Source organism: Fundulus heteroclitus, chromosome 9 (genome assembly GCF_011125445.2).
Source record: "Fundulus heteroclitus isolate FHET01 chromosome 9, MU-UCD_Fhet_4.1, whole genome shotgun sequence".
Lineage (NCBI taxonomy): Eukaryota > Metazoa > Chordata > Actinopteri > Cyprinodontiformes > Fundulidae > Fundulus > Fundulus heteroclitus.
Window position 1 is genome coordinate 14835955 of NC_046369.1, and position 26855 is coordinate 14862809.

Here is a 26855-nt window from a genome sequence, read left to right on the forward strand (position 1 = left end):
ACATTCAACATGGCAGACGCTCTGACGCATCTGCAGCATAGGCAGAACCCGCCCAACAAGGCATCTACGTATAATGTCTATGTTGCAGAATAACACCTTATAAAAGTTGCACTGCTAATAGATATATTTCAAACATTGACAAAGATAAAGTTCTTTTAAATAACTATTCAGCATGGAGGATGACAAAAACATGAAAAAATACTCTTTTGGAGTATTTTTTTCCAACAAATATATACTAACAATAAAAAACATCTACTGGGTAAAAAAAGCATAGATTTCAACAAAATATGTAAAGTTAAAAAAGCGCATTCATTGCTGCTTCTGTCATTGTGTCTCATTTGTGTGGATGACATCACGAGAGGCAAAGAGAGCTGATTAGCTGGAATAGTTGAACATTATAGCAGACGAGCGGTTTTTGATCGGTTTTAACAGATTCTGAACCATTCCAGCTGCAGCTCTTCTCATCGATTTTGACCAGAATGAAGACTTCAGTTGCACAGGCTATAAGGTGGGACTAACCGGTGGATTAGGGCTTGTCATAAGTCTGTATGTTTGGCAAACCTTTTCCCCAGAAACAGATGAGGGAGCGAAAAAAAAACAACCTAATGGAACATGTTGACCAAACCCTACAGATTTCATAAAAACCTTGGTCAAACTAATTATTCATGATCTTTGATAATGAAATCTGTCTATTTCAGTTTTCCATGGTACTCTTTAAAAATAGCTGCCATCCATCTTCAACAGTTTTTTTCCCAGATTTTCCTGAAATACATGCTGTGTTTTCAGATGACTAAATGCAAGCAAACCCTCTTTTATAGGAGGGATTTGATTAAACATACATAAAGAAGAAAAAACAACAACAAAAGCTGCCAGGTTGCCTTATTCCTTGTGATGTCACCAGAGGCGCGTGCACATGGCATGGGAGTTGTAGATTTTTACCATTAAAAAGCAATTTACAGCAAAAATAGCAAAACAAATACAAAAACTGACTACTTTGTTCCCTAAGTGACAAATTATATCCAAAATGAGTTTGAAAAAGGGAGCAACTTTAAAAATATATATTTTAACATATGCTGTGGGACAATGTTCTTTCTTTTTGCTTTTATGTGAAGTTAAAGAACTTGCTCATTAGATTTTTTTTATCTTCCTCAATACTGGAATATAAGCCAAATTTCTTTGTAACATTATTTGTTAGTCATAATTAGTGATAAAATGTAACTATGAAAGCCTTAATAGAAGCTTAAAAATTCAGACTTTCAGCTGAAGCATAATATGAAATAGAAAGTCTGGAATATCATGGCACCTAAAATGAGCAGTCAACCATAAAACATCACAGCAATTCAAATCCTCTAATGTTTTGTTTTAACAGTCTTTATTTTATTTCCAGTTGATGTTTATTCGTGGAGGCAGGGCACATTTCAAACGGACTCATGGCCTATCAGGGAAAACAAAGCTAGCTGTTGTAAATAGCATATTAAAAAAAAGTTTTCAATCCTATCTTAGATATACGTTTAACAAAGGGTTAAAATTTGCAGCTCTAATGTTCAGCAATAACAGATACCCTTTTTCGTCTCATTGCTGGACAAAAATAAATTACTCTGAATGGCTCCAAAGGTAAAAGCTGAGCATAAGAGAAACATTTAAATTCTATACAGGATTACGTCAACAATAAGTTATGTTTCAACCAAAACAAAAGATTGCAGATTCATTCTAACATCTTAACAAATCCTGCTGGGAACGTGATGTCAGGCAGAGCAGAGGGTAAGCAACAGCCCCATCAGGAGGAGAAGCAGGCTGGGGTGAATTCCTCCAACGCTGCCTGGGAGTAGATTGCAGTTTTCATAGGGTTCTATACAGGCGGCGTAAGCCATGGCGTGTGGAATGTAACTTTGCTCCTGAACCCCGTGGAAAAGGTGAGACATTGGTCCTTTGGCAAATATGGCCACGTCTTCTATACCGTGGGTCTCTGAGCTGAGAGGGACCGGAGTCTGCTGTAGGTAATCATTCGTCGCTGAGGGAGAAATGGGAGAGGAGGGCGTTCTGTTGTGGTTTTCTCACAATGTTTTGGCACAGAATTTGCAAACCTAATGTTAGCATGTGTGTGTGTGATCATTTCTGAAGACTTAGGCAAGTTACTTGGATGTAAAATATCAGCGTGAGAGTGGACAGGCATGGCTCTAAAGAGTTTTTGCCACCAAAATGTTAACTCTGCCAAACTGAAATGTTTCTTTGAGTTTTTATATTGAATGTATGTGAAGATAAGATTTTTTGCTGAGCTGACACAACCGGAGAAATAGGTGACAGTGTCAGGTGCACTGCAAATGAGTAAACATAAGACTTCTCACTTTAAATTGTTAAGTGAAGGCTAATTTCTCCTTTTGATAAGATAATCTTTAACAGAGTGCCTACAGCTATTCAGACAAATAATCACTATGTTTTTACTAAGCCAACAAAATAAAACCTAATCTTGTGTGTATGCAGAAAGTATCATGTCGCACCAGTAGATGGCGCTGTTGACTTTTTTAAATTTTTTTTATAAAGATCCTCAGCATGCACTCACATGAAATTGATTCATTCATGTCAGGGCGAGTTCCATTGACTATCTGATATCCTGGTCCGTTGCCGTACACAGCAGTGGTATAGTGCTTGTCGTCCTTGGCCAATTCACGAGAAACTCCTGTGGATAATAGAAGAAATTGTTGTTGTTTTTTTAAACGGACACATTCGATATGCTCTCTGCAAGTAATTTTTCTCATGGAGCATCTTACCAAACACAGAGTTTCCTCTGGCAGAATGCCCTCCAAAAGCAAAGACGTGAGAGTGGTCAGCAGTGACTACAGTCAGTGTGTCTAGTTCGCTGGTGAGTTCGGCTGCTCGGCCGATTGCACGGTCAAGCTCTACGGCTTCGTGGAGAGCCTTTTTGGCCAGGGTGCCGTGGTGACCGTGATCAATTCTCCCCCTTAAAGTTTAAGAGAAGCACAATGACACACATGCATAACAATTCCATCCTTTAAAGCAGGGGTGTCAAACTAATTTCTATATGGGGCCACTTTGGCATCATGAAGTCATTAAAAGGGCCGCTTGCATGTGTAGAGACAATACTTTTCATTTCATAATTTCATTCCAGTTCACACAGTAGTATAAAAAATGCACAGTAACATAAAAGTAGCACCCTTAGGCCCAGTTTATACAGTTTATCTGCAAAAAAAGTTGATATTGGGGTGAGTTACATTTACAGGAGGCACAGTTTTAGCCACTTTATACACTTTAAAAGGATATACGCCCTTTTTTGGCTCTCAAGGGCCAGATAATTTACCTTGACGGGCCGGATTTGGCCCGCGGGCCTTGAGTTTGACACCTGTGCTTTAAAGGAATAGTTTGACATTTTTGCAGTGAGGTTTTGGTCAAATGTTACCAATAGTATCTTACATGCTGAGTGTCTTTGCATCTTTAATAAGTATGAATCCAGATTTGTTGCTCCCAAAGTCTAAAGCTAATGCTTAGTACAAAAGGGCCCAAGTCAAAAGTAGATTTCTGCCATCTTAAAAAAAACTTTTTAATGACCATTTGTATTATGTTGTTATCTGCAAACAAACCAATGACTATACAAGAAATTTTGGTCTTGTGCCATTAATGATCTCCCTGTGTGAGACACATACAGAGAACAGCACATGTATAGCATGCCCTGTCATACTAAGTGACTGATTTAAAAGTGAAGCAGTGTAAAAAGCAAAAATACTGTAACAGTTTGATTGAACGCTATTTTATAGATTTGTATACTGTTTTACTTTTGTATAACGGCATTAACCTGACTAGAAACTCTTCACACATTCCCTGTTTTCACACAGGCAGGTCATTAGTGGTGCACCACCCCCTACATTAATTCCCTCTCAAATTTATGATTTGCTTCTTTGTAAATAACCTTCTAATGTAAACATGGGCTCATAAAATTTAATCGCATAAAGTGCTATGACATTATTGAGAATGGACGGTACGTATTGCGGAGAGAGGTACAATATCTACTGCAGGTGCGATATTAACTCCTGATTAAGTTTTAACAGAACCTCATATCAACAATACCAACGATAGATCCTTTAATGAGTAAACAACAGCTCATTTGATAAAAGAGTGTTTCATATTGTGTTTCTTCAAAAGCACAAGAGATAAAGCAAAAAATACGGGACTTTAAAATACAAACCTATACAACAAAAGGAATGTCAGTTCTACAAACTTTAAAGCAACATATTTAGAAAAGGTTTTTCCAATGTTGTGTGTGTGCAAGTATACTTATCTTCCACAAACAGAAAAAATCCTTTGGGATTCTTACTGAGAATCTTGATTGCTTTCTCTGTCATCTCTGTAAGCGAAGGGTCCATGGACCGGTCCCGCTCCAGCTCATAGCGACAGTCTTTGGGTTCAAACAAACCTGAATGCAAAGAGAATTTGAAAGCGTTTTACTTTAAAGCTGAGATATACTGGATTTTTTTGAATATGTACACTTTTAAGTAAAACGAGTTCTTGCTTTTCTTGCTCTATGTAGCCTGATGAACTCCCATGACTACACCAAACTCTATTTATTTAAACTTTAAAGGGCTCCACTAAGCACTTCTTTCATGGTTTTGCATGTTATTTCTGTTTTTTTACCTCAGGATACGATTTTGACACTAATTATATAGTTAATGTACTGATTTTGAAGTCAAATTTTACAAAAACAACATGTCAGGGTCACGGGAAGTTGCAAACAACTTGCTTAAGATCAACAATACATTACAGCCAAATGGGGCCAAAAATAGCCAAGCTGTACTCACAAAGTATAGCTTGTCTATACTTTGTGAGTATAGCAACAAATAGCTGGGAAAATACTTTTAAACCAGCTATATAGTCATTTTATTCTGTCTAGTTTCAGAATATACTTAAAAAAAATTGCTTACCTAGAAGGAAGTTTGTTTGTCGAGGATTGACTGCATCAAAATCAGCTTTATTCCAAACATATTTAGCTTTCTGCAAGTCACAGTAAAAGACATATTGGCAAATTTGGAAAGAACATAAGCTCATGTGTAAAATCCAGAAATAGTTACATTACTGAAGAATATCCGATTTCAAGTAATGTGGACGTAAAAGATTAAATTTACTTTTTTATTCTTAGCCCATTCAACAATAAGATTCTGTCCGTCTATCCGGTCTCCGGTCTCATCCGGATACTCAGGATCTGGAGTGTCTCTGGGTAACATGTACTGTCGACCTCCACCGAGGATGACCTGCATAGAAAAAGATGATAAAGTTTGCATGTTTGTTGAATCTGTAAGTGCTATGCAAGTATACTGTCGTATGTACTGTTGCACTGTAATGTCTGGCACAGATGATCCTCTGAAGCGGCAAGAGCTCTGACAGGAATTAAAAGGAGAGCTCATATTCATCTAATGTTAGCTTCTCTTCATTGTCAGCTAGGTAAATCTTGTCATAATCTTGTCACAGTCATATTCAATACATTTGAACATGCCTTCCGACTAGGCTTGTTTTCGATTAAAAGTATCTTTTAACAGGAACCTTTATGCAGGTGTTGTATATGCTTTTCATCAAGCCCACTCTCCTGTGTTATTTTTTTAATATATAGTTTGGATGTCATATTCACTTCTTCAATGTTGGGTTTTCAGTAGCAGCGAGATAAATAATATCATAACTAATGAACATAAAGCCTTCACAATTTCAGTTTGTTTATGATTAATCTAGCTGAGCTAAGTTACTGAAATACATGAACCTTCCAATGATATTACATTATTTGATATCTATAAAGCCTTTAATAACCAAGCTCAATCCTATTTTAGAGATGGGATTGAGCCATATGCTCCCAACACAACACCTTCCTCTCAGACTGTAGTTGGAGGTCAGAGCTAATCTGTTAACCATGTTTTTCGCTTTGATGAAGCTATCAAAAGAGCAACTACTGCAATTAACACTTACATTTTTGCTTGACATAGCTAGTACTCTGCTGGAGGTTTTCTTTCAAGGTAAATTTGTATTGTCAATTTCAGCAAACAATACAATTTAAAGTGCTTTACACCAAAGGGAGTCTTTTGTTTCTGCTGTCCCCAGATGCTTGTTCAGGAGGACGAACTGCAGCAAAATCAGTGACTGGATGCAATCAGCTGGATTTCCTCAGAAAGCATACTTTATATTATTGTTGGCATCTTTAACTTATCCACACAGTATTGGAATATATGAAACTGACTCGGACTCTGTCTATATGATTGGGTTAACCTGATACTTCTATATAAGATTTGGATTGGTTTGTTTATGAAGGAATATAATAGGACATTTGTTATAAATTGATACCACAAGCTATGCTTAAGTTTTTTTTTACTGTCCAACATGCGTTATTGCATTCACTGACACAGTGGACGTTGCCTCAAGGAAGTGATGCATAAATGCAGGCTCACATCTATCTCTGTGTTGTGCACCAGTTGGTATGCAATATCCCGGCAGCCATTTTGGAGAGCTTCATCGGGGAGGTCAGAGTCAGAATACCAGTCTCTGTTGGCGGAGTGAGCGTAACTCGCAGCAGGCGAAGCATGTTGCACTCTCGTCGTCGTGACGATCCCAACTGACTTTCCTAAAACGAATATGGTAGTTTTCAGACTGATAGAGCAACAAGTTTTCTTAAAACTTTGTCTTTATTTCTACAAAAATGCATCTAAAGTGAAGATCATTGTCTCAAAAGCCTTCTGTACCTTCTTACAACATTTCTTATACTAAAAAGAGATGCCCTTTAGAAACGGGTATGTTGATGAAGCTTTGTAGGAAATGATGCCTACCTGCACTCTTGGCACGGTGGAGAATAGATGTGACTTCATTGCCAGAAGTAGCGCTACATTTACCCCTTGGAGTGGAAGCAGTGACTCCCAGGGTCCCATAGTTGGCTTTCACTCCACATAAGTATGCCGTCGCCGTGCCCGCACTGTCAGGCATCTGCTGGTCTACATTGTACGTCTGCAGGCATCAAATGTTGCCGAAAACCAGTCAAATCACTGTGTGCAAAGTATTGTGACGTGAACTAACAAGTAATTCTAACAAGGGTTGATATTTTACCATGAAAACTCAAAAATTGGAATTGTCTGTCGAACATTTGGGAAGACCTACCATGACGACCTAATTTATTTTTATTTTTTTTCTCACAGTTCAGTAATTCAGTTTTGATGGAGAAAATGTTTTGGAAGGAGATTGCAGGTTGCTGGTTTACTCAGCTACAGTCCTCCCTAAAGATTGATCACACTCTCACACGTGTAAATACTATTTGTTTGGCAATGGTTTTTATCAGACAGTAATGTTAGAGGAGTAGAGAGTGTAACATCTGAATTGGGAGAAATGTATGTTTGTTGTGGCACAGTTGTTTCCTAAAACTCACGTCCATTGAGTAAGGAAGCAGGTTTGGCTTTGGATGAAGTTTTGGCAGCCTTAGTCCTTACTCTCATGTCAGCTAAGTACACCTAACTAACAGATTAATCTGTCTGATCGAAGGTTAAATTTACCATTAATTGAAAAATAATTTTTTTTTTTTTTTACAAAAATCCTAACAAAGGGTGTAATCTTGATTTAACAAGATCTGAAAATACAAACCGTTATTAGCTAAGCCCAAGATTGAAACCAAACCCGTCCCAGCACCTATTACATAGGATAACAATACAAAACACACCATATGTAGAAACAAAACTAAAAGGATGTATGGAAAAACTGTCACCCAAAAAAAAAAAATCACGGAAATATTAACAAAGTAATTTTATAAGGGCACAGCAGTTTCAAAAGATAGAGTTTGGGGTGATGGCTAAAGGTTGTTTCCAAAATTTAAAAGGCGTTGAAATAATGCTGTAAACTGATTTCAATAGATTTTTTTGCCTCAGTTTAGTCTTTATGCTTTTACTGTCAAATATAATGGTTATTATTAGTTAAGGGTTAGCTTCTCCCATTAGATAATGTGTTTCGTATTATTTTAGATACAGACATGCCCACTGAGCAGTCAATGTGTGCATTCAAAGAGAGCTGACCTTAGACAGGGCCAGATGAGGGAAGGTATCCATGACCAAACTTCCCTCCTCTCCTGAATTCCCTTCCAGCTGGCCTTTTAGGATCCGGGCAGCCGTCACTGTCGGCATACCCATTCCTGAAAGCAGAATCAGAGACTGCAGGGTTAATATCATACTATATGAACCTTGTAGGACCTGGCTGATGTGAGATTTCACACAACAGTAAAGGACACACATGTTGTTTACAATCACAGACAATGGGACATGTGTGATGTAATAAATACACATATCATTCACCATTAGTTCAGAGCTGCATACTTTACTCATAACTAATTCCTTTTTGATTAACATTTTCACTCTCAAAAACTGTTACCTTTTAAATGATGTTTAGCTGATTCGCAGTGGCAGAAATATTTGTAATTATTTTTATTTGCATTTGAAATGAGCAGTAAACGTTTCCTTTACTGACATTGCTAGAGATTACTGGAACCTTCTTTTGTTTCCCTCTTGGTACAGTGTTGCCATCTGATCATTTACAACAGGAACTTTGTGATTTGTTGTCATAAACATACTAGATTACAGGGTAATGAAATGTTACTGATCAATCTCCAACACAGATGAAGCCCTTAACATGCTGCAGTCAGCATTTCTTCCAGGAGGGAGTGGATTCTGTTGTAAGCACAGCTCCAAAATATGGCTGGAAACTTGCAATTTTACCAAAGTCACAATGATAATCTGGATGTCATGATATGATGTGAATACTAGTTGAAATTCAGTTTTATTTCACCAGAGAAGATCTTTTCATTTGTTTTTACCTCTCTTAAGTAATATTTAACATAAAATGATCACTTGTAAGAAAAAAAAGGAGTGCCACATCAGCTGAATATATTGAACTTCTCAAGAACATTTTATGGCATCATTTTGTTTGCGTTGCCATTGGTTTGGAGCACATAAACAAGTGGTTCCCCAAGACATGCAAAATGGTCCCTCAGTTCTGCTACACATGCTCTACTACTTTAAAAAAACAGGAATTATAGGGTTAGCGCATTTATTTTGCAACACTATGCCATTTTCTATTGGATATTACATAAAAAGTGATTGCTAGACTTACACTATAAAGTTCAGCTAACATTGTTTTGCCTGAACAAACGAACCGAGGTAAAACAAGATGATCCAGAGAAAAGCTCTTCGATGGTAGAAAAGACTCACCATCCCCCAGGAAGAGGATGAGGTTCTTGGCTCGGTGCACGTTAGGCTGAACATTCAGGGCAGTGTGAAGAGCTTGTTTTGCTTTGTTGTTCCAGTACTCAGCATGAAGTTCTTCCTCTGTGGTTTGGACAAACACATTAAGCTGGTAATTTGACATTAAATATGGGTTATCTTTCATCCAGTCTCATTATGAACTAACAAATGGACAAAGATGGAAGTGTAAGCAAACTGACAAGAGATCATAAGTTATGAAAAGGAACAAAGTTTGAAGTCAAATATAGAACTATTATATAACAGTTGCTTTCTTTGTACAAACTATTTCAAATGAAAATGACAGTGACATTATGTTCAGCCCTAAAACAGTTTGGTGTGCACTACAGATAAGATTATTTAACAGCTTGTTTTCCTTTGTATAAATTACAAGCTGATTGTTTTTTTTTTTTTTCCACATTTGTTATAACAGATTACAATTGCCTTACAAATACATGTTTTATCTTAAAACAGTGTTTTTAGCTGATATAAACACTTACTAATAGAAATATTAAATACATTCTTACCTATAACACACGATGTCCACTGAACTGAGATGAATATTAAAAATCCAGTGAAGATGAATTTTTGTGTCTTTGCCATTGTGCTAGTTACAGGTAAACCTACAAATATGTGCTTGTGTGAGTTGACCCGAGTCCCTTTATAGGTTCAGAAGGAGCAAAGGGCACATTGACATGCTGTTGGACGTAACAAGTTTATGCATAACAGCCGAACACATGCACTCAAACATTTACAAAGAGAAAGAGACAGTGAACTGTTGAAAACGGATACAAAATATTTCAATATTCAGACTACCAATCGTCTGTGACAGTTCGTGTGTGTGATGAAATGTAATTAACAAGTTGATAAGGGTTTTTTTGAGTCTTTAAAACATTAAGGATGGAAGAAATGCTGGCAATTGTTGCATTTTTATATACTTTTGTTTTTATGTACTTGTGTACATAAAAGTTTCAGCATCCCGCTTTCAGTTTATTAAATTTGTTTTTTTTTTATTATTTTGACTTGTTTTCCCTGAATCACTACAGAATTGCAGTTTTCATTTTAAATGTGTTTAATACTTGAAAATCAATAATACATTAATCATTTTAACACAAATCAGATGACACAGAAAATGAGGATGAAGTTAATCATTAATCTTAAATGGGATCCAATAAATGTATTAGCTGATTTAATTCTCTGTATGCGTATTTGTTCCTAGTAATCTCAGGCACACACAACAGAAAGCCCTGGTGAATATTAACCCACTATTAGTCTCATTTTATAGTCATCATAAAACACCGTAGTGTGGCCTCATAATGATATCTAGTGAAATATTGCACTGTGGCAGCATGGTGTAACAGATGTTAGCAGTGGTCGTTCCTTCCATGAATGGCGCCTTGAGCAAGCCCTTCTTTCTGCCCCTAACGATCACATCCAAACACACATTAACTTCCCTCAAAGGACCCCATTCTGCAGTTAAAAATGTTTATTTATCAAAGCTTTCAGAAATACTTGGAGTTATAACATATTGATCTCATTTTGAGAGAGACAGCATGTAATCAGTGTTGAATCAGTCAGTGTAGGAATAACCTTTAGTTCATCACAAATCTTAAATTGCAAGTAAGACAGATACGAACACCTCTCACCCCTTGTAAATTGCAGCATTTTCTATACAATATTTACATTGTACACACCACCTTAAGTAGCTATTAGTGCTTTCCCATTGACTGGAGATAAAAAATAAGAAAACTCGGAAGGTTCTGGGTTCAAATCCTGTCTGCTCGGTAGTATTTCCGTGTGGAGTTTGCATGTTCAACTAGTGCTAAGTTTTCAAATTTCCATCAGCGGGTGGTTATGATGTTGGTTAAGCAGTGAGTCTAGGGGGGTTATGAGTCGGCACACAGAGAGCTGGGGTTGGCAGTCTAAGCGGCGGGTTGTGTAATGCTGCACAGCTAGCTGGAGTTTGTGGTGGATGTAGGAGTGTGGACATGCAGGCGGTGGAGCGGTTGGATAACGTCTTGTCAGTGCAGGAGCGTGGATAGACGCTCCTGCCTCCTCTTATGCTCCTCTTGATTGCTACTGAGTAGAATCACCTGTGGGTGTCTCACCCTGAAGAGAGAGAGAGGGGGAGGGAGAGAGAGAGAGAGAGAGAGAGAGAGAGAGAGAGAGAGAGAGAGAGGCCTCCACACAGATCTGCGCACAAACCTTCCCCCTTGGTTTGACAGTTTCTTTTTGTCTTAGTTCATCTCGATCCGTGTTAATTAGTCTCCCTCCCTTTGTCTCCCTGCGTAACTTCTGCCATAACTAGTCAACATTATCACCAGATTTACACATTTGCATTCTATGTCATCCTCCAATCTACAGTATATAAGATCGCTGTTGTCATTGTTCATTGCTGGATTCTTCAGTGAACTGTCATTTAATTTGTTGCTTTCTTTTTACTTAAAAAAAATGACTGCCTTGTCCCTAGACCCTTTTTTCTGTTTTACTTCTCCCTGTTGTATCATTAAACTTGTCAGTTTCTAGAATCTGAAGTCTGCACATGGGTCTTTTACAAACCTTCAGCATGAATAAAAGATGAGAGACCAAAGATTTGGCTTTAGGTTGTTACATTGCACACAAGTGCTTAAATCCTTCTTGAGGATTTCCTTTTGATAAGAGTACTTGTATAAAAATATGCCTTATTCTTAAAACATTGAATTACTGTAGCCTTCAAGACACCAAGAGAGGTGAAAAACCTGGAAGTTATTAAATGAGAACAAAAAGAGTCTCTGCAGTAATAGTAATGATTTATAGTATTATATACATTTTCAGAAACAAACTGTATAAAAATACATTAACAATTTGCAGACAAATTATATGTATTTACAATAAAAACACATTTAATATATTGTAACACTGAACCAAAAACAACTATAACAGGATGCCAAATCTTATGCACTAGTCATAAAAGACCACGTATACCGCCTTTTTATCAGCCCATATGAGGTCATTTATTTAATGTAACTCACAATGTCATAACAGCTCAAAGTTCAGGTTTATTTTATGTTAACATTTATTTTTTTTCCCCATCTGTGCATGTAACATGGATATACATGTACCTGTAGAGTACAGGCACTGCACAATGCCCCCCCCCCCCTCCTACCCAGCTTTCTTAATTGGCTTCAAGTCATTCAGGGAAAATCATTTATGAACACACAGTACATTTTCACTCCATGTAAATCTGTGACATTGAAAACTTCTCATTTAATGATGAATTTACATGTAAATTCAAGTCTGTAGTCTCTTTTGAAGTTGTACATTGTTTAACTGGAATGTCGAATGAGTTACTGAGTCTTAATTTTTCTCTCTTGGAAAACTATCTACAAAGGAATAGCAATTAATCTTTGCGTACACGCTGTCAGTGCTTGCCTTTTTTATTTCCATGCAGCTGAGATGAGTTAACGCTTGCATGCCTAAACTTGCATTTGAAATGCATGGCAAGGAAAAAGGGTGTGGATTAATACCACATGATGCACGGAGTATTTTGGTAATAAATACAGTCCTGTCAATGTTTATCCTTGCAGTGGGATTTTCCAGCCCACGCACAGAACGGGCATGTTTGCATATTTACCTGGGAGCACTTTGCCCATAGTCTTTGTTTTACTGCATGCGAATATTCTAACAGTTTAAATGTTTGCCTAGATGAGTGTGTGTGTATGTGTGTGTGTTTGAAGGTCATCTTAAAAACCCTAGAAGGACAAGCATGCTGAGTAAAAGGCCTAAATGCGTGTGCAGACCCCCGGCTGAGGAATGGCTGTGATGGTGAGGAGGGCAGAGTTTGTAGGGCTCCAAACAGGCTGCGTAGGCCATAACATGCGCCACATAGTTCTGCTCCTTCACTCCATGAAATAGGTGAGCCATTGGGCCTTTGGCGTAGATGGCCACGTCTTCTCCCCCGTGTGTCTCAGCGTCCAACGGGACAGCAGCCTGCTGCATGTACTCTTCATCCACTACAAGGGGACAGGTTCGAAGTGCAAAAAAGGAATAAGGGAAATTGACAGATTAAACAGCACATCTGTATTTATGAGTCACTATTACGTACAAAACCAGCAAACAAGATTTTAGAGGATAGAGTAGGGAACGCAAGTATTGAACTTGTGTTTTCTCCCAAAACGTATTTCAAATGGTCATATTGGCATGAAATTTATGCATTCATTCATGTATCTTTCACAAGACAAAATAATCCATACATATAAAGAAATCTACAAAAATTTGTCCTGAGTTAGGTTATGTACAAATAACTGGAGTGGAATGGGAAATAGGTTTTGAACACATGAAAAAAAATGGTAAAAAAACTGCAGAAAAACAGAAATATTGCTGGAATCTGTTAGTATTTGGAAAGCAAAACCTCTCCTCATGAGCACAAATTCATATCAGCTAATTTAATCCTAAGTGACGGCCACTGGCAAGCCACTGCACAAAACTCCACTGCTAAAGAAAAAGAGCATTGAAAATTGTTAAACGTTTGCTACTGGACTTTTGAACAAGCCAGTTAAACATTGATAATTATTCTGGTCATATGAGATCATATGAGATCAGCCCCCCAAAAAAATCATAATACCAACAGTAAAGTTCTTCAGACTTTATGTAACTGCAGAAGGAATGAATCAAGGAATGTGCTTTATAAAAACATGAGGATGATGCATTTTTCAGCTACCAATTATCCTAAATACATAGTAAGGAAACTCTGAAATGGTCTTAGAGTAACAAAAATAGAGCTGCCCAGTCAGTCACCTTAGTTGAATCCAACTGATCAGAACCCCCCAAAAGGAAGAATGAATGAAAATTTTCCAAACTATTCTATTGAGTATGACTATATACTGAGAAATATGTTAACATGTTCCATGCGTATTTTCCCCATTGTATAAAAATATAAACAGAGTGTTACTACTAAAGTGTCCTAGCTTTACTCTCCTTGCTTTTAATACTTTTTTTGTTTGTTGTTCTTGCTTTTGCTCTAATACCATAATTGCATTTGCCTGGTAGATGTTTTTAAAGTCATTTGGCCCATAAGATAGGGTTTTCCAAAGCTTCCATAATTTACTTAAACAAAACTAATTACAGCCTTCCAAAATCCCACAAGGCAATTGAACTTCTTTTGAAGTAAATTGCAGAAATAGTGCCTGCCTTTTAAAATAAAACAAGCACATGTTACACAGGAAATAAGATAAAATATTCTGAAATTATGATTATAAATATTACAATCTTTTCTGCACTCCAGATAAAGTCTTTTTTCCCCCCATAATGTGTGCAGATGGTTGGAAAAGTACCGTGGAGCCTTTTACTCTCTTGTTGCTTCAGAACCTTAGCGTCAAAAGTGTACATGGAGTACTTTTGCAAATCTCCCAGCCTCCCCAGATGGATACATTTTAAAATCTCATTCCATTACCGAGCTGGGTTCAGTGTATAGTTATTAGACATAAAAACTGGTTCCAAAAAATAATGCTGGTCCATTTGAAAAAGGGGCAAAACTGTGGGTTATAAAAGGTATTTGAGGCAATAATTTGAGGCATGGGTGTTTATATGTTTTCCAACAGGTCACTGCAGTTGAATGCTTAACAAAGACATGCAAATGCTTTTTAAAAGTTCAGTTTGAGGAATGCAAAGGATTCTGGGGCAACAAGAGAACAGACCATAATGCAATGAATGCATCATGTTTCATCTTTGTTTTTCCGATGAATATAGGCATGAGTCAGCCATAACCACATCAGTTAAAGCTGTCTGTACACAGATCAGTGCAGACAAGCGGCGGCACATGAAAACCATTATCCCGGACTCACAGTAATCCACCGTTGTGATGTTTCCTCTGGTTCCATTTACATGCACATAACCAGGGCCATTGGCATAAAGGATGCTGGTGAAAGGCATTTCGTCATCGGCTTTCTTTGGCGCCAGGCCTGAATCGTGGTGTGGGAAATGAAAAATACTTGTCATGCAATTCCTAGATACTTGGATACGCTTTGACATCACAATGAAAGCAGATTACAAGGAACCTGAATCACCTTTATTCATGACTTTCTAGAGTTAAGAAATTCAAGGCTAGGTCAATGCTTTCTCGTCTTCAGTCAAATAACCTTTGTTGGTCTTAAACATTCTCTATACTTTCACACAACTTTTAATGTGGACAGGATGAAAGTGGCAATGCTTAGAATCTTACCAAAAATAGGGTTCCCTCGAGGTGTGCTACCACCAAAGGTAAAGACATGAGAGTGATCCGCAGTTACCACAGTCAGCGTGTCAGATTCCCTGGTGATCTTCGCCGCCCGCTCAATGGCACGATCGAACATCTCAGCTTCAGTCAGCGCCAGTTTAGCAATGCCATCATGGTGGCCGTGGTCAATTCTCCCTCGTATTACAGCACAAGTGAGGATACACGTCAACATGGGGTAAATATTAGCTATTGTGTGATTTTCAAATAATTACATGGGCAATCAGGATTCTGTTTCACTTCAAATATAACGTGGTAAATAGGTACATATTAGTAAATCGCTAGAGGTGTCATTGTGATTTTCTGTTCATGGATAGGGCCATAATACTTATCTTCAACAAAGAGGAAGTATCCTTTTGGATTCTTCCTGAGGATTTGAATGGCTTTTTCTGTCATCTCCACAATGGACGGGTCTCGGGAGGTATTTCGAAAAACATCAAATCTCATGTCCTTGGGTTCAAAAAGGCCTAAACCAGCAGAAAAAAAAGGTTATAAAATATAAGCATTACATGGTGCTGGAGACAGCAAAGATTTGGCCACATTTAGGAGCAATGAGTTTGTGAAAAGGAAAACCTGCACAAAACCATGTAAACGTGCAAGAATCTAAACATTTTACAGAGGATGAGACGATAGTAAGATAATTAAGACTGTGTGCTCCTAGTGGCTGCATCTGGATTACTGTTATATGCATAATCATGGCAAGCAATGCACCCTTGAGACTTTATCTCTGTAGCTGATAATGCTAGTTAAAAGTAAATTCACATAACACATAATGGTTTTACACTGCTATAAAGATGAAAGGTGACATTCAAGATTACTTGTATACCCACCCATAAGACGATCTGTAGTTTTCACATTTATCTCATCAAACTCCTTCTTATGCCAGACATAGAGGGATTTCTTGTTCTGAAACACAAAGGTCACACGCATCTGTTTGTAGCAGAGGTCCATAAAGTAGGAGATAATATATCAGATTAATGCTCATTAACTCTACCGGTTTAGCTTTCAACCACACATCAATGAGGTTTTTCTTGTCTTTGCGGTTTCCCCTGCGAGAATTGGAGGTTGGATACTCAGGATCTGGAGTGCCTTTTGGTGTCATGTACATCCTGCCTCCCCCTAGAATCACCTTTTTTAAAAAAAAAAAAGAAAAAAACACGTGACAGAATGTAGCTTCAAGTAATTGAAAATCTATGTAATTTTTAAAATGCATGCGAGAGGTGGTTAAAGTCAGTGTGAGGTGTGTCAAGATCTGATTCCAAATATTAACTCTGTTTGAGGTGTTGTTGTTTTTTTTACAGAACCAGCACTGAAGTAATTATCTGCACTCAGCTCCTGATTATCTTTTATAGTTGCCATAAAACATTGCTATTCAAATGGGACAAGTTGTACCCAACAGGCCTTTAGTTTGAAACTGTTTTAAAACTGACAATGACAATAAAAAATAATCATGAAAGCAGTTCAATCCCTAGTTGATGTTCAGGTTTTTCTCTAGGTGACAATAAAAGAGTAACATGGCCGGCCAGATTAACGTTATACAACTAAATAAAGCGAGTAAGGTTAAGCAACACACATTTCCAAGTGGATTGCTTGGGATGGCCAACCCTATAGTCTGGTGTATAATAGTTCATCGGGTTTTTTTTACAGTTGCAGGAGCCACAGTACATCCCCCTATCTCAAAGCTATATTGCAGAAATGTCGCTACCTGAGCGGGATACAATAAAAAATTTACCTGTGGTTTATCTTATCTTAGGTGACTGCTATTGACTCCAGGACATGCGTTTGAGGACTGGAGGCATGCCTGATGTCACTGCTTAGCCTCATAATAGACTAGATAGATCTGTCACTGACTAAAAATTAACTGCACAGTTGTGCGCGTCTCATACTTCAGAGCATACAAGCAAGAAGAGATATTAAAAAAGACAACAGTGAACCTTCACATGTCTGGATCACCCTTGGCTACAGCGTGGTAATATCTAGCTATTATACCAGGAAGGAAGGAGACGGGTTATGTGCCTCAGAATTCAATGTGTGCTGGTGTGAAATGTGGGTATCAACCCAAAAACAAAACCAAAAGACCTGGGGAAGACGCTGGTAAAACAGAGCGTCTTACACACAGTGAAAGGAGTTCTGTACTGACGTGGGCGGAAAGACCACACAGAGAGGAAGAAGCCATGACTCCAAAAGCAACATAAAAACCCATATTGAACTTTTCAAAGGCACTCAGGGATAGACCTTTACTTTTTTTTTTAGACACGTTCCTTAATTTGATGAAATTTAGATCGAGCTGATCATAATGACCATTGTTATTTTTGCAGGTAAAGAGGGAAGTTTATAAGCCTGTACACTGGAAAAAAGTGTATGTGTCCTTTATGTCATATACGTAAATATCTGAATTCTGTCAGATTAAATGGCTATAAATTTTTTTATTTTAATAATTTAATCTTAAAAGAAATAGCTGGTGATATGGTAATATTAAATGGGTTTCAGTAATACAAGATTTTCAGAGATGTTACCATAAATAATAGGAAATAGTATAATATAAATAGGAAATTGTATAATAATAGGAAAGGAAAAGGTGCCAAAAAGAACTGGTCTTTCCATACATCAATGTCAAAGTTGGTGACGAGCTGGGTGGCAATATCCACACAGCCATGCCTGTGAGCGCTAGAGGGAAGATCTGCGTCGCTGTACCAGCTGCGGCTGACAGAGTGGGCATAGGCTGCAGCTGGTGAGGCATGCTGGACACGTGTGGTGGTCACTATACCCACAGATTTACCTGGACAACACAGAAACACTCAAATCACAACCAAATCTGTTTTTTTTTTTTTTTTCAGAAATAAACAAAATGCTTGCTAAAAGGTTGATCACTACAGTTAGTTCTGTACGCTGCACTGAACAGTAATATGTGACACTATCAGCATATCATCGTCTTTCTCAGGTGAGTATGGTTAATCTGTACCTTGAGGTTAAGCATGCAGGTTGAACTGGTTGACCTTTTCCATTATGTAGCACACCCGCTACTATCATCTACTACTGTATTTACCTTGGGCTTTAGCACGTCGTAGCACTGAGTAGACCTCATTGCCAAAGGTGGTGTTGCACTCATAGGCCACCGCTTTAGCACTGAGTCCAACTGTCTTGGCGTTGGCCTTAACCCCACAGTGATAGGCTGTGGCCGTGCTGGCGCTGTCTGCAACCTGCTTATCCACACTGTAGGTCTGCAGAAAGGGAACACAATTGAACCTATTAACCTGAAGAGGATTCAGTGCAAAACAAACACATTTATTTGGTTTGTATTTAATTTGGTTTGTATTTATTTATTATACACAGTTTGTCCAAAATGTAGATGAGCGATTTGTTGCGTCACATTGATCATTCCTGCCTGCAGCCATCAGCATCTACAACAACTTGTTCGAAGAAACCCCTATGAGCTACTTTAACATTTAATTTCCCCTGGGATTAATTTCCTTTTGAGATTGAATTAATGTGATTTCAAGTTAACAAATATTCCAGGGTTATAAATGGTCAAAGTTTTTGATTTGATTTACTAGCTGATGATATAAACCCAATTAAGATGTTATTTTTACAGAATTACCACTGCTGCCCTAGGGTTAGGCGGTTGGGACGAACCCTAACCCTAACCCCACAGAAGTCACTGTAAAATAATAGGAATTATGTTAAGATATTTATGTTTCACTTTTTAAATTCATCAACAAACATTTACTCAATATTCAGTCACTTGCTGGTCCCTGAGACATAGACATGATGCAACGGTGTGGTCAAGTTTACCTAGATGTTCTTCTAAATGGGAAAAACAAGAGAACATATAATTCAAGTAAAGCAGATGTGTGTTTTTCTTGTGCTTATTCTGGATGACCCAAATGGGGGTAGGATATATTATGCAATGAGTTCTTCCTGCTCTGTTTCAACCTGAATATGAAGGTTTTATGTTAAGTTTCACTGTTATTATTATTTTTATTATTTTGAAACAAAGACATGTTCAAAATAAAAATGTTATTAATTTCAGGAATTTATGAGTCTGAAAATTGCTACACTCAAAAAGCTATTTCCACATATCTATATTCGGAGAGATAATTTAAAAAGTTACAGGCTTTAGGGCTTCCACTTGGTGGTATTTTACAGGACATTGTAGCAAAGCTGTACACAATAAGACTTTACGCTATATATCTTGAAAAGTTAAGGATGCGTCTTTGGCAAGGCTCATCTTGTCACTTTACTTATAAGAGCCAAAATTACACGTTCCCAAAAGAAAATCAATGTCCTAAAATGTAGCCCAACCAATGGCAACACCTTGTCGTGACACCAGGCTCTCCCAATAAATGAATGTTTTGTCTCCTTAGTGAAGATCTTGGGGGTTGCATAAACAAAAAAATATTATGTATACTTTTCTAAAGCATAAAATAAATCTGTCTTGATTGTAGGTTGAGGCAGAAAAACTACAATTAATAAATTCTTATCTTTTCCATACTGCTCAAGTTACAATAATTTAAGGATTACACTTGCCCTGAAAGCCATGTGAGACCCAGAATGTTTGTTCACTATCTACAGCTTATAGTCAGCATTTTAACTAAAGGGGGATTTTAACAAAATCCTTTAAATCTCTTTTAGTTCTGTGGTTTAAGAACTCAGATTGCAGTAGGTGCTCATTAACAGACAGGATGCAACATGCAGATGGAAAGCAAAGGGCCACTTCTGTTTTTCACCTTCTTTCTCTCTATTAAAAATGAACAGTGCCTCTTTACCAAGCAGCCACAAAAACTTTAAAGGGTTTAAATGCATGCATGTGTATGCTTAAACCTTAATACCGCTATAGTATCTCTATGCAGGCTCATGTTGCGTGTGAGTCTGTGTTGGTAAATATGTTTAAAGGTGACAGAGAGCTGGAAAATTAGTTCAGATTTACTTGGTGTAGCTAGTTTTACAGTTTTCTTTGTGTTAGAGCGATTAGCATTCTGTCAAATTATTTGCTGACCAAATCCAATATAAACTATTTAAATAAGTGAGTAAAACGATACTGGGTTAAATTTGCTTCTGAATGCTGACATTCTTTAGCTATTTTAACCTTGATTTACATTCGTATGGCTCACAGCAACTTCCTACTTGTGAAAGGATCACCTGGACCTGAAGCGATACGGATCATGGGACTGACAAAGCCCACATCAATTCCCAGCAGTTTTCATAAAAGTGCTTTTAACAGCTGTTAACCTCAAGTTCCAATGCAATTCTATGTGCCAATAACTGCTGAAAGTCACACTTTTCACGCAGAGTCTTGCAATTTACTTGAGTTGTGTCAAAAGGAGAATGCAATGCAAATGCTTAAAGAGTGAAACACACCAAACCATCCTATCCGTCCGACTCGATGTTCGGATCCATACAGATTTTTTTCCACACCTACTGACTCCGTAGTAGAGGCTCCCTCTATAGACCACCGGACTCGTGAGATCAAGTATCCCCACGAGAATATATGCCGCAAATTCCAGATTTTCCGCCAACATAAGCAAGCCGAGCAGTAAAGCTGCAGTTGCTGCTTGAACAAGCTTAAAGAAGATTGCTGTTTAATTTTATTTGTTTGCTGTACTTCCAAGCTCCAACCATGGGAAAGTACACAACTTATTGAAATGTTTTATTAATTATTTATTGAGCATTGTGTTTTCTGGGACAGACCTATAAGTGGACGAAGCTGGTCTGAAATTGTGTTCCGTTTACCTTGCGGTTTGGAGATTTTATTTTGTATTTTTCCCCAAAGCAGACATGTTTTACTTTGTCAAAGTGTCTTTCTTCCTGTCTGACTCATACCGTCAAAATTCTGCGTAACTCCAACCAGGATAGAGCAGGTGTCTACCTTGGTTGCAACTACGCAGTACAGCAGAAAAGGGCAAGCCGGTCTGCCCGGTCCCACTCACTTCAACGAGAGCTAATTGGTACAACACAATTTTCCATCGGATCGGACGGATCGGATGGTTTGGTGTGTTTCAGCCTTGACAAAGTAATCACTCTGGAAACACTGTGGGAACAAACACTGTGCATGAACAAAGTGCTCAATTTTCCACAGTATTTTTCAAATTTGTTTAGGAATCAAGACTTTATTCTTATCTAAGCTGCACTGTACGCTTTTTCTTCCACTTGCCACTTATAAAGTACAAGCCTGGCCAGCCAGACTGACGTTGCTATGCATATTCAATACACAGCTTGTCGGTCTGGACAGGCTCTAAAACTTACTGGACCAATCACAGTGCTGGACACGGGAGTTTAGGAGCTGTCACTCTTTACCCATAATGCAGCAGCGCTTTTCTGTGACCACCCATAACAGTCAAAATGGTGGCCGCAACAAAGTGATGTTTTAATGAGGCCCTATATTATGTCCAGAATGATCTGTATATATTTGTAAAAACTGAACAACTGGCTGCTCTAACAGCTAATACAGAGTGTGTTGCTTGGAGCTTGCCTCAAATCCTTAGTCAAATCCTTAGTTATCTGATTGGTTCTACCCTGTTTCCACTGACCCTGTTAACCCTGTTAATCCTGCCTTAGAAACTTTCCAGACTGATAGGCCGTATTTACTGCCTAAGTCAGTCTGGCTGACCAGGCTAATAAAGTACTAGTCAAAGAGCTTGATGCAGCATTCTTATCAAACTGTAAAATGTCTGAAAGCTTACTTTGAAATAACTTTGTGGTTGAGAAATGATAATAAAATTGACTAAATGGCAGCATTAATAAGAGCTGATTGAGTTTTAATGGTTTCTACAGGAGCTCATCAACTATGTGTTATGAAAAGAAACACTAGAGTTTCTTGCTGTTGAAAATCCAAAGGAACTCCTGGTCATTTTTCATCCACAGAAACTCAAACACTTATTATAAATAAGAACTGAGTGAGTGTGAATTACCAGCTCAAACATTATTTTTCCATCCCTTCATCGAAATGCCGAAAAGGCCCAAATGTTTAGAAAAAAAGTGCTTAGTAAATCATTTTTAGAACAGCCTTGGTTTCCTTTAGTTGCCTCTCAAGCTTAATAAAATGGAAATGTTTAAGACTCTTTGATAATTCATTGGAAGACCACCTGGAAGTAAGCGGTCCTGCTTTGTATCGTTACCTTGGAGAGGGCAACATATGGGAAGGTATCCATGGCCAGCACCGTTTCTTCCCCAGACCTGCCCTCATTCTGACCTCGCAGGATACGTGTTGCTGAAACAGTGGACACACCCATCCCTGCCAAAGGATGAGAGACACAATAAAATCACTTTTATGTTCTTCTGCTTTTCTCGTTGTCGCTATCTCAAAGTGATTACATAATTAATTCCATATTTAGAAAGCAATGGTTCACATATTTGCATTCCTGGCCCATTGTGGTTACACTAAGTCTCAGCACATTCTCTGCAAATTATCTTCTCCCAAGTTGTTAATATGAAACACACAACCACTGGCGTATGCAGCTACCTTCAAAACTGCTTCCTCTTAGTGTGAATAGGTCAGAATGTATGAAGCTGGGGATTTCTAGGAATAGCATACAACTATCAAAATCAGCATTTAGATTATTTGTTTCTTCTCTTTGCAAAATGGCACTGGAGAACTATTTAGTTTACAGAGATAGATGTGTGAAGAAACAAATATAGTAGTGAAACAGTTAATGGATGTGCTGTATCTTCTGTACTATGTCCCTTACTTTAAAAACCACAAAACCTACCTGAGTAATGCAGCAGCAGTAAATTTAACTCAACAATCACAGTCATAAAACTTAGAACAGGCTCTACACATGGCAGACGAAAAGGGGAGATGCAAAAAGAAAACTGAACCCCGACCACCCAGAAATGTGACTAAGTGGGTTTGATTTAAAACAGATACTGTGGTAGTTAACTGGAAAACAGCTCTTTAATCCATGTGCGTTTAAACAGCTCCTCCTGCAAAGATGAATTTAATGCCTTGCCGGCTGTAAATATAAACACAAAATAAGAATTTCTATCCGATCCAGATGTAAACAGCCTCCTTTTGAGTGTAGCTGTCTCCACTGAGTTTGGAGTGCCAGAGGACAAGGCTAACATATCGGCACTGGCTATCCAAGTCAGCAAACACAACACAAAGGTGCCCTTTTAAGCTAGAAACTATGAAACTTTACGAGGCAATTTCATTTATAAATTCCTCAATATTGAGGGAACGATCAAACACAGGCAAAATGAGCTGTTGCTAAGACCTGCTGGAGACTCTTTACTTAGCACCTAATCAGCTGTATATGGTGCCAATGTAGCAGTGTACCAAAAAAGAAAGCAAAGGTACCCAAAACGCTTTATAAGGAACATTCAATTGCTTTCAACTGTGTATTAAGAACAAAAATATATACAGCCAACAGACTATACTTATACAGACAACAGATAATTAATTTCCATCCAACTGAGGCAGTTTCCAGGAGAGATCTATTATTTAACCCTAGCCATTTAATGCATATGTGGGGTTTTAAACCTTTTAATAAAACTTCTGTTAACCTAGCTGTTACAGTGTACAATGCATAGCTTCCAATGATATAATGAAAATGTCACACTATGTGATCTCTTCCTTTAAAAATATTTAAAAACAACCCTATGTTATCCATATTGTGGAATTAGACAGATGGAAATAGCTTATCACATCTTGACTTGCAATATTTGCCCAACCAAGCTTGCAAAAGTTCTCCAAACCTATTAGACTGTAAGAATTTCTTTCGTCCACAACCTTTTTCAGTATCATATTGTTTTCCTTTGGTGATGTACTGTGTTATTTTTGTGTCAATGTTACCATTTGGAATTGTGTCCAAAACTTTGGTTGAGGTTTCACTGGACCATTGCATATTCTGCAGTGGGTTTTGGGGAGGTATCAGCCAGGGCTGCTGCCTGGGCATTTTATTTGGAACACCAGGCTTCTGTTTGGAGCCCTGCTCCTGAGTTTGGACTTGCACAGGTTTTATCATATGTACAACACAACTGTAGCTCCTTCAGTGTTACTGACAGGCTATTTGCAGATTTTCACCTTGTTTTGCCAAGAATTCCTGAGAAACATCTGTTTTTTGTGATGTCCTTGTTTCATATTTTCTCCAATTATTGACACTATCTCTATTTTGCACAGCTACAAATATATTGCTGTTATTTTGTTTCTGCCCTTCACCTGACTGATACCTTTGTACAATTAGACCATCTGTAACCTCTTTGCAAACTATTTCTTTGTCTAAAGGATGTCAATAAAAATCCTTTAAGGACAGCCAAAGTTTTTAGTTTACAAGATTTGTGATAATTCTTGGGATGTGTACAGAAAAATTATTCCTGGAAAGTGAATAAAATAGATGTTTGAACAAAGTATCAGTTAGCACAATTGAAAATTGAGGAACATATTTGTTTTGCTATGATTTTGAAATGATTCGTATTCATTATGAAAAAACAAAACAACTCCTTGTATCATACCATAGTCTTGAGAAATGTCAAGTTTGATGACCTTGAGGTTATAAGGAAGGAACCTTCAGTGGTGTTGAAAACTAATTAATTATACAAAGTATGCTTTTAATGACTTTTGACATGATTTCTAGTTTTTGAACCATATGAAAGCTACAACGTTGAACATTTTATGTGCAAATATTACTAATTAAGTATAGCTTTAATAATGCAGTTTTTTCATTCATTCACATATAATGCTTATTGAATACACTAGGACAGGAACAATACCCATTAGAATTGTCATTACTTTAGCAAAAAACGTTGGTGAGTATAATTAAGATTTGCAGCATTTACGTACCATCACCAAGAAACAGAATAATGTTTTTAGCTCGGTGTTGTCGGGGATGGAGCTTCAGCGCAGCATCCAGTGTCGCCTTTGCGTTTGCATCCCAGTAGGATGGGTCCTTCTCAAGTTCATGCAAGGCTGCTCCAAAAACAGAAAGAATTACAAATGTTGAGAATGAAAGGATAGCATGGAAAGTAAATGTGTACACACATTTATTTTAGTCTTTTTCTGACACATTAGTGTTTACTTTGAAACCAGAAAAGGTTTTACACAGGAAAATTACATAAACTGCCAAGACAGTTAGAATTCTGTCCATTCATTCGCACCAAGAAGCCTAAAGTCAGTCAAGTAAAAAAAAAAAAAAAAAAACTTCATCCCGGAAAATTGGATGTCCCGTGGTTTACCTAAACGGGTTGACACAAGCATAAAGGTCTCACACAAGGGTTTGTTCATCTGCCCTGACTTTCTACACGCCCTAGCTGTGATCATGCCTTAATGCTATTCTCAACAACATCCATGCCGTCACAAACCCACACTTTCCAGGTCGTGGTTACCTGCTTGTATGCTTCAGTCTGCCCACAAACACTACCAATAACCTAACCCTGTCATCTTCTCACCTTGGCTGTCCATAGCGGCCAGGGCTATAGCCATCATGATGGGGCCCAAAATTATAACCTGAAAATTGCATGTCCTGCAGTGTTCCATCAGCATCACTAATCCAACCTGGAGACTGAAGAAGACGACGGAACAAGACCAAAAGGCAGAGGTACAGGCAGAGACTGTCTGGCTGCTGAGACCTCCGGCCCTCCTTTATAAAGCCCCGCTGGGGTGTGTAACAAGGAAGGGCCTGCGCCAGCTCATAGGCTCACAGCCATGAAAAAAAGAGAGAGAGAGGGGGGGGAGTGAAATCTAAGAGAAGGAGGAAGACACAGAGGAAAGACAGAAAAAGAATTGGAAAAGTTGGGACCACACAAGATCTGCGTTGCATCTAAGACCCTCGAAATGCCTGAGCTCTGGTTTACTGTTTTTGAGTTAATCGTGGTTTCCCTACCTTCTCTGGTTCCTTACTTTGTGCATGATAGAGATCTGAATGGTCTTCTGATGTGGTAAAAGCTCAAATATTCTGGCATACAGTAATCTGTCTAATAGGAAAAGAAAAATTTGGCACCTAGTTTATGTTGGCATCCTGCATGATAGAAATCCTAACTTGGCTCTTTCATTTCTTGCCCCCATCCCCTGGAAAAACAGTCCAAGAAAAGAAAGGGGGTAAATGTCCGAGCTATTCTAGAGAGTATCAAAATGTGCTCTGCTTTTGTGTCAGTTGGTCACGTTTCCATTTCCCTCCCTCTTTGAATTCTTGTGCTATATAGAAGACCCCAGTTTTCCCCTCACCAACTCATCTTGGCTGGATTTTCTGTGGGAAGTGAGGCATTTTTCTTCTGTGAGGTAGTGGAGCTGACTTGCAAAACAAAAAAATGTCTTCTCTTCTACATAAACACAACAGTTAATTTATGAAATGAGGTCAGCTAGGCCAGGCTTGTTCCTCATACAGTGAGGGGGAATCAAGCTCCAGGTGAACGCCTTT

General features: G+C 38.1%; 2 protein-coding genes across 2 annotated transcripts; both read right to left on the minus strand.

The window, feature by feature from the left end:
• Nucleotides 1-1376: 1376 nt before the first annotated feature.
• Nucleotides 1377-9943, minus strand: LOC105933169 (alkaline phosphatase). The gene is made up of 11 exons (XM_012872588.3): nucleotides 9785-9943; nucleotides 9228-9344; nucleotides 8040-8155; nucleotides 6813-6987; nucleotides 6438-6610; nucleotides 5133-5258; nucleotides 4932-5001; nucleotides 4292-4426; nucleotides 2769-2960; nucleotides 2561-2677; nucleotides 1377-2011 (listed from the first exon to the last, which is right to left on the minus strand). The coding sequence occupies exons 1-11, from the start codon at nucleotides 9858-9860 to the stop codon at nucleotides 1746-1748; spliced, it is 1563 nt and encodes a 520-aa protein (XP_012728042.2). The 5' UTR covers nucleotides 9861-9943; the 3' UTR covers nucleotides 1377-1745.
• Nucleotides 9944-12117: 2174 nt separating this feature from the next.
• On the minus strand, nucleotides 12118-26063 carry alpi.1 (alkaline phosphatase, intestinal, tandem duplicate 1). Its single transcript, XM_012872566.3, has 11 exons — nucleotides 25888-26063; nucleotides 25283-25408; nucleotides 22623-22738; nucleotides 18554-18728; nucleotides 18114-18286; nucleotides 16502-16636; nucleotides 16338-16413; nucleotides 15840-15974; nucleotides 15457-15648; nucleotides 15080-15196; nucleotides 12118-13249 (listed from the first exon to the last, which is right to left on the minus strand). The coding sequence occupies exons 1-11, from the start codon at nucleotides 25979-25981 to the stop codon at nucleotides 12975-12977; spliced, it is 1614 nt and encodes a 537-aa protein (XP_012728020.2). The 5' UTR covers nucleotides 25982-26063; the 3' UTR covers nucleotides 12118-12974.
• Between the last annotated feature and the right edge of the window lie 792 nt (nucleotides 26064-26855).

Coding starts and splice junctions, on each gene's coding strand:
- LOC105933169 (XM_012872588.3), bottom strand. CDS start 9,860: ATGGCAAAGACACAAAAATTCATCTTCACTGGATTTTTAATATTCATC. Junction 4,427..4,931: donor ACAAACAAACTTCCTTCTAG/GTAAGCAATTTT, acceptor CTTTGCATTCAG/GTTTGTTTGAACCCAAAGAC. Junction 2,012..2,560: donor CATGAATGAATCAATTTCAT/GTGAGTGCATGC, acceptor TTTCTCCCTCAG/CGACGAATGATTACCTACAG.
- alpi.1 (XM_012872566.3), bottom strand. CDS start 25,981: ATGCTGATGGAACACTGCAGGACATGCAATTTTCAGGTTATAATTTTG. Junction 16,637..18,113: donor TCACCAACTTTGACATTGAT/GTATGGAAAGAC, acceptor TTTTTAAAAAAG/GTGATTCTAGGGGGAGGCAG. Junction 15,197..15,456: donor TCGAGGGAACCCTATTTTTG/GTAAGATTCTAA, acceptor ACCACGATTCAG/GCCTGGCGCCAAAGAAAGCC.